The 15610-nt window shown below is 44.8% G+C and overlaps 1 protein-coding gene across 2 annotated transcripts in view; it reads left to right on the forward strand.

Annotated features, from left to right (window-relative positions):
• C4H1orf198 (chromosome 4 C1orf198 homolog) overlaps window positions 1-15610 on the forward strand; it is a 53176-nt gene that overhangs the window by 21047 nt on the left and 16519 nt on the right. Inside the window, exons 2-3 of one of the 2 annotated variants that reach the window (XM_075596586.1) lie at window positions 2454-2504; window positions 8347-8499. In XM_075596586.1, the coding sequence (XP_075452701.1) occupies window positions 2454-2504; window positions 8347-8499 (204 nt within the window). The remainder of the gene's footprint in view (window positions 1-2453; window positions 2505-8346; window positions 8500-15610) is intronic. The other variant, XM_075596587.1, reaches the window with a different exon arrangement.

Below are 15610 nucleotides of genomic sequence, written 5' to 3' on the forward strand. Positions count from 1 at the left end.
GGTGGTTCTCTGTAAGTATAAGCAATGACGTCAAAGGGGCATCATATGCGCTGGCGGTCGGAGCGCCTCCTGCACCCAGTAGCTTCAGCTGCATGGCTGTGCTACCGATGGTATCAACTTAACTTTTAGCTATCACCAGACGCACCGAGGCTGATACTAGAGAGCTCCTGGCATGCTGCCAAAGGCGCCCAGCCCCCCACATAGGAGGTATGTCTGGTGTGTTATGAGCAAAGCATTGCGTGATTCCACTCCATGTTAACAGGCACTACTTGTGCACTGTTTTAGATTAATACTGATTCAGTCAATATATTCCCTGACATGTGTGTGAGTGTATGAATTTCGCGAATCTACCACAATCCATGTTAACAGGCACTACTTGTGCACTTTTTTAGATTAATACTGACACTGATATGGTGTGTGTGTGTGTGTGTGTACAACACTCACGCACCGCACTAACACCAAGTGGCTTATACATATAGAGAACCACCATGAACAGGCACGGCTTTTGGCATTGTTTACACAGATAACTGACTCTGTGGGCTGTGTTACCGATATAGGCACAATACCACTAACCTGTACAAGTAACCAGCTATACCTGTATACTGCTGCGTGTATGTGTGTGTACAACACTCACGCACCGCACTAACACCATGTGGCTTATATTTACAGAGAACCACCATAAACAGGCACGGCTTTTTGGCATTGTTTACACAGATAACTGACTCTGTGGGCTGTGCTAGCGATATAGGTACAATACCACTAACTTGTGTGTACAATACTCACGCACCATACTAACATCATGTGGCTTTTGTACATAGAGATCCACCACCAACAGGCACGGCTTTTGGCATTATTTACACAGATAACTGACTCTGTGTGCTGTGTTACTGATATAGGTACAATACCACTAACCTGTACAAGTAACCAGCTATACCTGTATACTGCTACAGTCAGCGTTGATATCGACATGCTGATTTATGCCATACGACATAGTACAAACTAGACACTTACCGTTACCTGTTTTGACCTATAACCATCCTTTGGATCTACTCTACACCACTAGTGTTATCGTGCGGCCATATCCCAGACTCTGGGTTTACAGTACAGAGTTTTTTGTGGTCTGCTTTGCTCATTTTTAATATTAATTCACTGTACACTGGCTATCATTAGTATTTTACTTGACCTATAGTGTTCCCCATATTATTTTATATTTAGAGTTAAGACTCAATTAAAGTTTCTGGTTTTAATTAATTCATTACTCACCCACCTTACTAGGTTCTGATACATTTTGGCTACACATTGGTAGAGTGCTCTCCTTGGGGTTCTACCTCTCTCTCTGTTTTTTCTATTTGACATTGATACCCCTGATAGTAGCACCTCCACATAGCCACATCCAGCAAGCAGTAGCGAGGGTATTCCTTCCCCCTCCACTTCCCCTTTTCCCCTCCTTGTGTTTGGGCTAGTTATGCTGCATCAACAAAGTAAGAGGTGTGAAACCCTGTAAGTAAACTGGAGAACACTTTCTACTCTCGCATGACACAATTTACTGTGTAGTACTTTGTTGCTTCTGTAAAATTCAGCTCTGATGTAGCAAGGTATGTATTTAAATAATGAACCACAACTGTCCGGCATTTAATAGCTACAGTAATGTCCCATACTATATTGTATCTTTCCTTGTGTTTGGTCTCTTAAACACCTTTAAATGTTTTCTTCGATTTTCCTTTTTGGAACTGTGAAGTGCTTTGAGACCCATTGGGATAAAAGTGCTATATAAATAAAGTTCTTATTACTCAGGAAATCACTAATTTCCCAAAATCACTCATTTCAAGCCACCCTCTTTATATTGTGTTAGGAATGACCTGTTTAGTCATACGTATAAAAGTCAGCACTTGCCAATAGTGATAAAGGAGAAGGGCTTAAAATGATGCTGGCACAGCTCTAGGGGCAAATGTCCAAACCACATGTTTGCACCCTGAAAAGTTCTGCGTACAGCATTGTCTCTACTACAACCTTAAAAGTGAAGAAATATCACAGGTGGATGTAGAAGTTCAGTGAGTGGCACATGCTGATTCTATTTCTATAACACGATTAAACAGTCCTTACTACTTTTTCTTAGAGGTTGCAATGTATACAGCATGATTGTCCATGTTTTGTGTGCATTATGCAACACCTGTTCAAAAGTGCCGGACATGGATTCTTTAAAAAAATACCTTTCAGTGGTAGAGAGGCTTGTCCTGAACATGTTCCTCATCAATCTAGTTTCAAGATGCAGCTACAATGAAGGTGTTAAAAGCTGGTATGTAAAGCAATGATATACTTCATACCACTGCAAAGTTTATTAATAGTTATATAATGAATAGATGATGTAAACGACATGTAGCTTTTCCAACAGGGATTCGTTGTGGTTCTTCCCTAGGGCACGAAATTAACACATTTCTTGTGTTTTCTTCTAGGACCTAACATGGCAGGATGAACACTCGGCCCCCTTCTCCTGGGAGACAAGAGTAAGTTTTTCCACGTGTAATTAAATTACAGGGTTTTTATAGATGATTTCTGCCACCCGGAATACTCCTAATGACACAAACCTTTCAAAACACATTATTTCACCTCTTGGCTAATCATTGACACTCATGAAGCTCTTAGATTTAGTTGTGTTGTGTCTTTATCTCTTCCACCAGGCAATAGGCTTTGGATAATAGGTCCATGTGTTTGTGTTCTTACCCTTCAATAGTATTAACTTGTACTTTTATAATATGTTGTTCTACTATACAATGCTTCATTCACCCATATAGCAAATAGTGATCATTTAGCCTCTTTCTAGGTCAGATAAAACTGTCCATCAAACCAGCATCTTGTTTTCAACAGTGACAAGTACAGTAGCAAAGAGTACTCACTCCCTTCCTCAAGCATTGATACAACTGTTGTGCCAATTTTAGTTCGACAACCACTTTTTAGCTGTGAAATGGGTGCCACCAAAGATGAATAGGCACACAGACTTTAGCAAAAGTAGCAATTTATTTCAACCAGAGAAACTAACGTTTTGACTGCCACACAGTCTTTATTAAGGTGAGGGCTGAAAAACATGACAAATAAAGTAATTTATACCTAAAACAATCACCTACCTCACCTCACTGCAGGTGTCCCATGGCGCGAAAATCGAACTCCCATGACGTCACAGCAACCAGCGACATCCCGCGCATGCGCACGGCGCTCCGGCATCTAATCAGAGAGCCAGAGTATGGCTCCCCTCGTTGCCATGGAGACGCGATGCTCCAAACAAGGAGGAGCAACGCAACTCTGGTGGCAAAAATGCAGTGACGTGGTGAACAAACCCAGTGTGTAAGAAAGCATTATAAGAGGACCAAAACCAAATGTGACACTGTGCATACCCCAGTGGACAGGTATATAATCCTGACATTAATAACCAAAGAAACTACATATTAATACTACAAAAGTAAATAACATAAACAAACTAGGTAGTGCACAGTCTAAATTACAAAATAAACATGCAGAGCAAAGACAAACAATCAATACAAAAAAACACATGCATAATTAGTAACAAATAAGCAGAATATGATAGAGCTTGCAACTGAAAAATCAATCATTCAAGATCCATGATTAAAGCTTCCAGTAAAGATCAGAGATCACGGAGGTGAAGAAGCTCCTCCCTGGCGTTCAATGGAGGAGTGTGCATCTGATAAAACACGGAGAAAACCAAGAGGACGTAGACAGCAGCATATAGGAGATCCTACTACGAGTGATTCGGGTGCACACTCCTCCATTGAACGCCATAGAGGCTACAGTCTGGCACCTTTTTTAGGACATCGCCAGACTGCAAGAAGTAAAAGAGGATCAGACCTGGGAAGGGCCAATCCAGGGATCCCCACTCACTCCGATCACAAACCAAGAACTGAATCGGCGGAGTTGGAGCAGCAGACGCCCATTATAATTGCAGAAAAGGGGTTTAAGCGCAAATACAGTTTAGGGAATTAAGACCCAGTGGGCAAAATTATATTAAGACCTGCTAAGGAACAGATGATTGCTATTATGTCCTGATATGTAAAACCATAGAATTCAGAGAGGGTGTAATTTCTTTTTCACACAATTGTATAAAATGTGTGTGTGTGTGTATGTGTTCGACAAACCTATACATTTGCACGCCCCGGGCGAGTAGATTTAACATCGTGGTGAGCTCCTATTGGCACAGCACACGTGTGGTACTAGGTGGCGAGTAGATTTTTTGGTGATTTGTCGACCACTGTATATATATCTATAAATCTATATAATATCTATAAATCTATATAATATATATATTCGCGATCCGCTTATAACGCGGTCTGAGCGTGGCTCCCGATTGAAAAATATCTCCAAGGTTTTTTTGTTTTGTTTTTAATAACATTCAATGCTTTATTGCTAACGGACACATACATACACACACACCCACCTCGTCTCCTCTTCACCATGCAGGAATTTAACCCTCGCGGAACCCCTGATCGCGGCGGCCAACGAAGTCTCATTATGTGGACCCCGAGCACCGCATTATAACAGAGTTCAGCTGTATATACTATTAAATTATTGTTATTTTATTAACACGTTTTTCAATTATAGATAAAGAATTATAATTCCATATCTGCAGCATTAAGTTTATATTCTTGCCTATAGATGTCTATATCCCCTGTGTTTTTATTAACTATCCGTTTTACTGTTTGATCACATAAGTTCTATCTCTGTCAGTGTTGTCAGGCATTAGTTAGAGGAGATCCACTTATATCATCATGCAGCACAGTCAGAGAAGGCTGCTTTGAGGATTTCCTTGTTTACTACCGTCACCATAGCTACCGGGATAACGCGTGACGCTCAATGCATCATGGCGTCATACGCGATGACGTCACGATTTCGCAGCGATTGCCGAGGCATACAAAAAGGAGAGGCACACCATAATGATGGAAATATCCCTGAACAGTAACAAAAAGCTGTATGGTGCTCAAACATGAGCCACTGGCTATATAGCCAAAGGATATGAACATATAATATAGTATCCCTGGGGGTCCCAGACAGTCCAGACCAAAATATTCCAACCCTGCAATAAAACCACTTCCACCAGATACCGAATAGCTGGAAAAAAATCCCACTGAAATAATGTGGGATCTTCACTGGCTAGTGACCAGACATAGACATCGGTTGGGTAAGTATAGGTACATCAGGTGAACAGGTTGGAGTAACTCACATTTGTGGGGTCTTCAATGGAATTTCCTCCGTGGGTGCGTGCTGCCGTTACTCCACAATGACCGGACATCCAAAGGAAGGAGAGATGGAGCACAGCTGAAAATGAATAACTACTAAGGAGAGTGGGACCTTTGAGGATTTCCTTGTTTACTACCGTCACCATAGCTACCGGGATAACTCGTGACGCTCCATGCATCATGGCATCATACGCGATGACGTCACGATTTCGCAGCGATTGCCGAGGCATACAAAAAGGAGAGGCACACCATAATGATAGAAATATCCCTGAGGAAGCTCCAAGTGAGTGAAATGCGTAGGTGAGTGTACAGCTGGTTTGATGAACCCTGAGGTGTGTGGTGGACATTGCTGTGGACCCTGGACCATTTTTTGGGTTAGGCCTTTCCTGGACTCTAACACCTTCCCCTGTGGACGGCCGTCACAGGAGGCATCTCCGTGAAGGAATGACTGCTGCAGCCTTTTCTCCACCATTTGACCCTGGGTTATTAGTTATATAGTGTATTACTTTACTTGCATTTTAAACTTGCATTTTAAACATTGTGTGTCCTTTCTCTCCTTCACACATGGAAGTTCTACCCATCCTATCCATCCGGCTCTGAGGGATGTCTTCTAGGAACGCCGGAAGAACATCCTAGTTGGTTACTCTATACAGTACAACCCCACTGCCTATAATATCATCGAAATTGTGAGTGAGATACTTACCCAGTCTCATCTTTCACCTTTTGGTTAAAACATATTGCCCATTATAATTGCTCCTGATACAGGAAACACTGTTCAAGGATTAGTGGACCTGCGCTTCTTCACCTCCGTGATCTCTGATCTTCACTGGAAATTTTAATTATGGATCTTAGGTGATTGATTTTTCAATTGCAAGCTCTATCATTAGCTGCTTTCCCTGTCGTTTCTTTGGCTATTAATGTCAGGATTTTATACCTGTCCACTGTGGTTGGACTGTTCACATTTGGTTTTGGTCCACTTATAATGCTTTCTTACACACTAGGGTTTGTTCTCCATGTCACTGCATTTTTGCCAGCAGAATTGCGCTGCGCCTCCTGTTAGTGCACCGGTGACAGGACGCCATGCGGTCTGGGACCAGACCCAGGCCATTGAGCGACTTTTTAAGGGAGACACTTCAGCTGGAGCTCCCTCAAGAGGCGGACGCCTCCGGTGAGGGGTGAGAGGATCTGGGAGACTCCGCGTTGTGGGCTCACAGTGCGGTGCGGTCCGGTGGATCCATCCATATTCAGATTGTCCTGGTCTGGCCTAAGACCAGGAGAGGTACCTATGTGCACCAACTACCTTCATACAAGGGGTAACACAGTACTTTGGGGGAATCTCACCAGGGGGTGAACATTGTGTGGGTATTGTGTTGGGCTACTGTGTATAGTGTTCTTATTAGTGTGTTAGTAAACTGTCGTACCATACCATGTGTGTGTGTATTTCTCACTGATGTATTGGTTCCTGTGAGGGGTTATCCTGCAACGCTAGGATCCCTCCCAGGTGGAGGCGCTGTATCCAGATAAACTAACTCAACCCAGGCTCCCAGTGGCGGAGGCTTAGGCCTTCTGTGAGCCACAGGTAAAGATAGCACGAGTAGTTTCCCTTAGTTACGGGGAAAAGTGGCTACATATACAGCATTTTTATATTTTAGAAAGTGCTCTGACTAGTCTTGCAGAGCAGGAGTGCACTAGTCTTACATCACCATTTCAGAAGAAAAAACAAGACAATAGTCTGTAAGCAAGGGAAAGTTTTTAAAGCTTGGCATCTGCACTCCCTCACTGGCTGTTTCAGGACTGTAATTTTCATGGTTTAAAATTCTGGTTTGTTAGACTCTGCTCTGTTTACTGGCAACAATACTGCAAACCTGGCCAGTTTTTTAAATAATGCCTGTTGGCGCACACAGTCATGCAGAGCATTGTGCTGAAAAAGCAGTGGCAGGCATAAGTTTGTAGGGACCTGTGTTAAAATGGGTAAGAAGCAAAAAGTGATTCACTCTGCTCATTTGCATGTCATTACCCAGAATACCTGGCTGATGTGGAAGCACTCTATGCTAAGAGATAATAGGGAAAAGCAGGATTGCTGTCCTGTCTGAGACATGTGAATGTTCTCACAAATTGTATTTTTATTTGCTGTACGGTGGAGGGTTTTTGTCACTTTTTTTTTTACTCTCTGTAAGTTACTGTGTGTTCCTTGATTTTATTTGGATTTCTGTAATCGTGCATTCTGTGCATGAGTATGTTAGCCTTGGTCCTTTTCCCTAAATAGTTTTCCTCCCTCTACTCTCGTATAAGGTCTATATTTGGAAGCTATTAATTCTATTATACTCAAAGTGGCAATCTCTGCTAATAATTAATATTATTGTAGATGTCAATGGGACTGTATACATGTGAGGATTGGCAATGCACATTAAGATATAACGTGAGGTTCTGAAAGCTCTGTCAAACACCCTCATGTTGGTCTATTAACCTTTTTGTTGCCCTATTGCCGTACCTGTCATGGCATAAGATCCAGCACACCAGAGACCCTTTTTCCATACTATCTACAGCATTATTCAAATGCTGGTTTTCTAGGTGTTGATCTGACTGGCCACTCCACTGGAGTGCTGAGCCCGATCGAAACCAAAGTGGGCACTCCACTTCCGTTTTTGTCATTTGTCATTGAGGGATGGGGGGTTGGGGTCATGTGATTTTGCTACCAAAGTGATCACATGGCCGTACATACAGTAGCAGAACACCAATGGCACTGGGGTGCTGCCGGAACACATTAAAAAGTATTACAACCCACAATAGAAGATACCAAACAAACTTTGGGATGTACGCAGGAAGATTTTAAGGTAATTGCACAATGCTCAGAACCACTTTTTTTAGAACGTGCAGAGTTGATTTGGATAGCCATAAGGATGTATGCTTGACATTGATCCCCCATATAACACAGATCGAAGTTTCCAGTAGCAGTGCTGGTGCAATGTATCACAATATATCTTAACATCAGAGAGAACACTGATGCCTGCTACATTTGTTCATTATAACATCGGGCAAGCTATATACAGTATCTGTCCTTTCATCCAGTATTCTATTCCCATGTGTGATGTCTCCTTTTCAGATCAATAATAATCACGTTGTCCCAGGCTGGTTTCTGCATTTCCCAGTATTAGTCCATTGGCCTGAACAACCCTGCACAGTCTCCTCTGACACTCCCTACCTGTGGTCAGCTGGAGGGGGTCGTCTTCTCTTTTGTTCCATACCAATGATGAAGGTACAGTTCGCATGTTTGGATGAACCTCACATCTGTCACTAGCTTTTGCCTTGCACATTAGATTTCTTCATCCTGCATCACTATCTGTCTTATAAACTCTATAAAGCAGATGAGATCTGTATGGAAAAGAAAAATACCAAGCCTAGATAAATCAAAATATAAATATCTTTGATGGCATAACTCCAACTGCCTGCAACATGGATGCCCTTGTTTATTTGTATATAAATGTAGCAGGGAACGAAATTCACAGAACCAAATGACTCAAATAAAATAATAAAATATATATATTTTTTTCAATATCTCTTTTTGAGATGAGGGAGCTCATGCGTTCACTACCAGTTTTGCAACACTAGTTTAAAAAATAAAAATAGCGTGATCGGTTTACATTGCCCTTGAAACATTCTTTACCATTGTAATTCCACCTTGGTATACAGCCCCATGTAATACACCATGACATCTCATAGCTTTTACACCTTGGAATGATCAAGGGTAAGACAATGCAAGTTAAAGGGTCAATAAAGTTAAAAGAAACTAGCTGATATACCCGGCGTTGCCCGGGATTTAATTTTCGGGGGGCAGGCGAGAGGGTTGGGCTTCCCCCCCCGGGTTGGGCTCCCCCCCCCCCTTCACAGCTAGGCGGTGGCTGCCCACTATGGGTTGTAATCCCCCCCTTCAGAGCTCAGCGACGGTGGCTTACACTTAGTGATTCTCCCCCCCCCCCTTCAGAGCTCAGCGACGGTGGCTTATTGGGGGGTGGGAGGGTAGTAATTCCCCCCCCCCCCCGTCAGAGCTCACCGGCGGCTCCCGGGGGGGGGGCGGGAGGGTTGTGATCCCACCCCACCCCCTCATCAGAGCTGTCCGGTGGCGGCTCACTGGGGGGGCGGGAGGGAGGGTTGTGCGGCAGCTCACTGTGGGTGTGGGGGGGGGTGGTTAGTGATGGGGTGGCGGCGGCGGCGTGCTGCGGGGGCAGGTGGATATCTCTGCGGCGGCTGACTTTGGGTGCGGTGTGTGACGGGTGTGGGTGGGAGCAGGGCCGCCAACAGAAATCATAGGGCCCAGGACAAATGAAAGGAGCAGGGCACCCCCCCCCCCCAACCCATAGTGCATCCCTCCCCCAACCCATAGCGCACCTACCACGGAAAAATATTTTTTAGCGTGCAACTTTTACTTAACTGTTTTCTTATTGTGATACAGAAAAAAACATTACAATGCAACCTGTTTATTTTTATATTTTCAACAAAAGACAGGTGACTGCGTGCCTGGCTGACTGAGTGGGTGACAGTGACTGACAGTGGGTGACTGGGTTAGTGGGTGGGTGGGTTACTTAGTGACCCTTGGGTTAGTGACTGGGTGGGTTAGTGACTGGGGTGGGGTAGTGACTTTAGTGACATGGGTGGGTTAGTGACTGGGTGGGTTAGTGACTGGGTGGGTGGGTTACTGACTGTATTGACTGGGTGGATGGGTTAGTGACTGACTGGATGGGTGGGTGGGTTACTGACGGTGGTTGGGTGGGTGGATGGATTGGGTTGGTTACTGACTGGGTGGGTGAATGGGTGGGTTACTGAATGGGTGGGTGGGTTACTCAATGGGTGGGTGGGTTACTGAATTGGGTTACTGAATGGGTGGGTGGTTACTGAATTGGGTTACTGAATGGGTGAGTTGGTGGGTTACTGAATGGGAGGGTGGGTTACTGAATGGGTGGGTGGGTTACTGAATGAATGGGTTTACTGAATGGGTGGGTGGGTTACTGAATGGGTGGGTGGGTGGGTTACTGAATGGGTGGGTGGGTGGGTTACTGAATTTACTGAGTGAATGGGTGGGTTACTGAATGAATGGGTGGGTGACAATGACTGGGTGACAGTGAGTGGGTGGTGTGGGTGACTTACCTGGACCGGGTGGGTGCTGCTTCCTGCCGCCAGATGCTTCACCCAACTGCCCCTGATATCCCCGCGGCAGCTGCCTGGGGCGGGAGGTGGACTCAGGAAGTTGGGGGGGGGGGGGCGAGAGTGGCGGGCTCGGGCAGGAGGCGCGCGCCGCGCTTCCCCTCCGTTCCTTGTTTGGAGTGGGGTGGGGGAGGCTGGGGGGGGGGTGAGTTGGAGGTTAGCAGATGGGGGTGGCAGGCTGGGGCAGGAGGCGCTCGTGGCGCTTCCCCTCTGTCCCACGTTGGGAGCGGGGGGGGGAGTGGGATGTTGGTGGCTGGGGGGGGTAGGCGGCTGGGGGGGTAGGCGAGAGTGGCTGGCTGGGGCAGGAGGCGCACACGGCGCTTCCCCTCCATCCCACGTTGGGAGGGGGGAGCGGGATGTTGGCAGCTGGGGGGGGGGGAGCCAAGAGTGGCGTGCTGGGGCAGGAGTCCCACCACGTTGGGAGCAGGGAGGGGGGGAGCCTGGGGGGGTGGGAGTGGGTATGCCTCAGCCAATGAGAGCGAGAGCTGTGGCGGCCAGCAAGCAATCACAGAACGCACAACATCACAGACAAACATTTCAGTTTTATATATATCTATATATATCTATATATAGATATATATAGATATATATAGATATATATATATCGATGAGAAGCATTTAAGCTGTTGGTGTCATTACACAAGCTTCAGCATCCAATCTATACCGGTGCCTTTTACATGCAGGCCAAGGCTTACCTCAGGTAAGGCACCGCCTACAGGCGGCATGTTCAGGGGGCGGCCACTCCTGGTGACACAATTTTTTTAATAGGTGGGAAGCATGGGGCCTCTGGGGCTGAATTGTGTTGATTTCTGCTCTGAGGGCCCCGTGCATCCTGATGTACTTTCCCCCATAGGTAGCCTGTATCTCTGCTGTTTAAATGTCCTATGTCACGTGGGCTAATGGGAAGCCGGAAGGGATGATGTCATGGCTTCCTATTGGCCCGCGGGACATTTAAACCGCAAAGATATCGACACCCCCTACTGGAGTAAGTACCTCGGGAAGCAGGGGGTCCTCAGAGCTGAAATCAATGCCGTTCAGCTCCGGAGACCCCATGCTTCAAGCTTAGGGGGGAGGGGGGGAATTGAAGGGAGGGGGAAACGGGTTGGCCTTAATAGTGCTTGCTTAAGGATGACACACAACCTACTGTAGGGACGGGCCTGTGAAATGTATCTTCTTGGAAAACTCACACCTTCCTTTTCAAGATATACAGGTGTAGCAGGCTTCATTGTTCCCTCAGGTGCAATAATAACAGGATGTGCTGTGATATTCTCTCCCAACACTGCCATTGAATCCTATGCAAATCATGTGATACTCTGCATTATAGTGGGGTATGTGGTGTTATCTGAGGGAACAATGTTACATCTATATTTGCTAATGGCAACATCTCAGTGTGTCGTCCCTGGTAATACAGCGTTGAAGAAATGGATGTCTGTGCCACGCTTTCCCTCTTATCCCTCTGCTTCTGTGTCTTGTAGCTGATCAGTCTCTCTGAGCAGTGAACCAGATGCCTCTGTCTGAACTATTTCAAAGCCTTCAATTTGCCAAGCTAAACAGCTTCCTCTGGTCCCAGGAGGCCCTGCGTGCTTGTGAAATAGTATGCATTCCTAGCAAGTGAATAACAACATGTAAAAATAGAGTCCTTGTGTCCTAAGTTCTTGCGTTCTATGTTGAAAATAATTGATATTTGTCTGCTTTTCCAATGCGTTGAATGATATTTCCCATGTCTACCTTATTTGTAGATATTAAAAAACCAACCACTACTACCATTTAAAAAAAAAAAAAAAAATTGAGAAGGACAAAGGAAAGCAAAGTAATCAGCACCCTTTTTTTTATTTTTTATTATTATTTTTATTATTATTATTATTTATTCCTGGAACTCACTTTATGAATATTTAATTATTAAGCAAATTAACGAATATTTGTGTTGAAGGAAATGTTGTGGATTTTTTTTCTATTCTTGGTATCTAAATATCTAAACCCGTTAACCACATATCTCTGGAGTGCTACCGTATCAAAATAAAGGTAAGACGCAGAGTAACCACAAATTCTATAGAGTTTTATTAAAAAATGGCATTGGCCAAACAAATCTGTTTCTCAAGATGGAATTTCGGGGATTGCAACATCAGGGCCATCTGAGGGATAGGCTCCTACACTTTTTTTTTCTCAATACACATTTTCTTTGTGTAGGTCGTCTTTCAACAAGGCTTTGTGTGTCAGATTCAGAGCCTGCTAGCTTCCTTATGAAGTGTGAGTCTTCTCTCAATCAGTTTTGGAATGATTTGAACCTTCAATAAAAACATCGATTGTAAGCTCCACAGGAGGGCCTGTGCCTGCAAAATGTCTCTGTAAAGCACTATGTAAAACTAGCAGCGCTATACAAGAACAAAATTATTATTAATATTACTACTAAAACTTTGGGTACCTTGCCTTGAAGCAAGTTCCAATGTGTTTGTTTGCTCTTTGAGTACATAGGTATTTATTGTAGAGATGTGTGAAATAATATTTTTGTACATGCACAATATTGCTACACTTGCCAAAGTTCTCATAGCTTAAACTGGGATTGCATTCTGCCACCTCAGTTTGGATTTAAGGGCATATTTCGTGATATTTAACGCACATTGTGCATCATTGTATTTTTTTTTTTTTAAATTTGCCCTGAAATGTGATAGTTTGTTTTAAAAAGAACAGCAAAAAGATGATGGGGGGGATCGTGGCTGCATCTACACAAGATGGCTACTTAAGGAGAGAGCTCCAATTCTATACAGGAACGTATGCATTCAAATATACCACATTTCCTCAATTCTAAGACGCACCATTAATTTAATTTAAAAAAATTTGGGGGAAAAAGAAACACTACATTAAATGTAAAATTGTCCCTCAGCTATTAAATCATGTGATACTAACAGGTCTTCTGCAACGTTGTTGCACTCCCTCTGCACTGCTTATCCAGCCACTTCTTCCTCCCACCACCTCCGACGGGTGAGGACAAGTTCCCGCTGCTGCCCATCGACTCCCAGGTAACAGCATGGCGGTTGCATCCCTTCATGTCTTCCCGGCTTACAAGGGCTTAACGGGTTTGGTGGTGGGGGTTGGGTGAGGGCAGGTTCTGTGCGCACACCAGCCACCCCTTGCACCTTGCAGCCTCGTTTTTTTTTTTTTTAAACGTCAATTCTAAGGCTGTGTCCCCGCTACTGCTGTGCTCGCGGCGCTTGGAGCGGTTACATATATATATGTGTGTGTTCCCGCGCGGGCACACACGCTCGGCGCTTTTGTAAATAAATTATTTAAACTTTCCCGATGGCCCGCAATTGCGCCCCTCCTCCTCCTAACCACTCGCGCGTCCGCAAGTTGCAGGACACCCGGCACTCGTGCTCTAAGCATGAGCGCGCTCAGCACCAGCGGAGACTCAGCCTAAGACGCATTCCGATTTCACACGTGAAAATGGGAAAAAGGTGCGTTTTAGAAATCAAGGAAATTCGGTACTTAAAAATCAACACAAACTGTTGAATAATGGAAGAAAAGTGAACCACTTATACAGGTGATGCCTCCCAGAACAAAAAACAGTAGCTTACACACTTTCAAGAAAAACTGCCCGAAAGAGAAATTGGGCCTAACTCGAGCTGTAGAATCAGCACCTGTATTGCCACATGCAGAATCAGTCAGGCAAGAAGAGGAAGAAATCGCCAGGTCTGATAGCGAATATGCCACAAAAGAGGACAAAGAACCTATTGACAAAACAGGATATTATCGATCTGTTGGTACAAATAAAAAAACATTATCAAAGAAAATATATCAGAAACTTAAAATGATGTTGCAGAATTAGGGGGCCGAGTCACCGAACTGGAGGAGGAGAGTGAGGCCTGGGTGGACACGCAAGACGCCCTAAGCAGACAAATCTTCACAGAACAAAAAACAAATTCAGGAACTTCAATATGAAATGGATTACCTGGGTAATCGGGTCGGAGATGTAACATTGAATGCAGAGGGGTTCCAGAGGCGGTGTTAACCCCTGAAATACCAAAATAACAGAATCACCTCACCCACATCTTTAAAAACACACCAGACAAATTGCTGGTTATTGACAGAGCTCACATAGTACTCCAGAACGATGATTGTGTAGATGGCACATCATAGTTTATAAATGACCACCCTTCCCTCTCAACTGGGTCAGATCAAGAAGCAATATCGGTGGGAGGATCACCTGTCATACAAGAGGATTGTGGTGGATTCTAATTAATAAAAATGGTATAAAGCCATTTTAATATCTTTACATACGCGTGTTCGCAGTGTGGGAGTTGCCAGAGGGGAGCTCGGCCAAGTTCCCTGGAAGTAAGTTACTTCATGTTAGACCCAAGCAGACAGGTTAGAACAAGTGACTGATGTACGTCACGGATAGTTGAAAATGTTAAACCCACTCGAAGTGGTGGAAGAATCTCGAGATGGGAGATTCGTATAACAACCGATGGTATATGTATTATGGTTTTGTGGTGTATGTTATACGTTAACCTTTTTTCTATGTTTGGGCACCATTAAAAAAACGAATTGCCAAAGGAAAGTACAGAAAATGGAGGAGGTGATCTCTTAACTGCACATACAGTGGAGAGGGCACACTAAGGTATGGAGGGGGATATGCATATTCAGTCGCAGTAGCAACACAAAAAAAATTAAATTTTCTGTCAGTTAAATTAATATCACTAACATTAAAGGGTCCATCTTGATCAAAAAGAGGAAATTGGTTCTGGCATAATTTAAGAGAGAGGCTGGGTGTGAGGCTCGGGGAGCAACACCGCCGTCGGAACGCTACCCACTCGCCCTCACTGCCGCAGGCTCCTCCGCTTGCTTCCGTCTCCCCCAATGCCGCCCGACCGCTGCACTTATGCGCACGCCAGCACCACCTAAGGCCCGGGTCCCGTTGCTTACGACGGCCCGTGCAGCCGCGCGCTACGCACCATCTGATGTTATCCTCCCGAGCAGGTCCCAGTCCCTCCTCCCTGCAAGGCTCACTACACGCTGTGACGCATCAGCCGCCAGGGGATGCAAGAGAATTGTAATCTCAAGTGGCGACGCGTCACGTGGTGTGGCTGTGAGCCAATGAGGAGGGGAGGCTTCGGGGAGCGGGGAGGAGAGTGTGGGGGGAAAGCAGCGATTTTAAATAAACTCTGCAGCAC

The sequence above is a fragment of the Ascaphus truei genome, chromosome 4 (genome assembly GCF_040206685.1).
Source record: "Ascaphus truei isolate aAscTru1 chromosome 4, aAscTru1.hap1, whole genome shotgun sequence".
Taxonomy (NCBI): domain Eukaryota; kingdom Metazoa; phylum Chordata; class Amphibia; order Anura; family Ascaphidae; genus Ascaphus; species Ascaphus truei.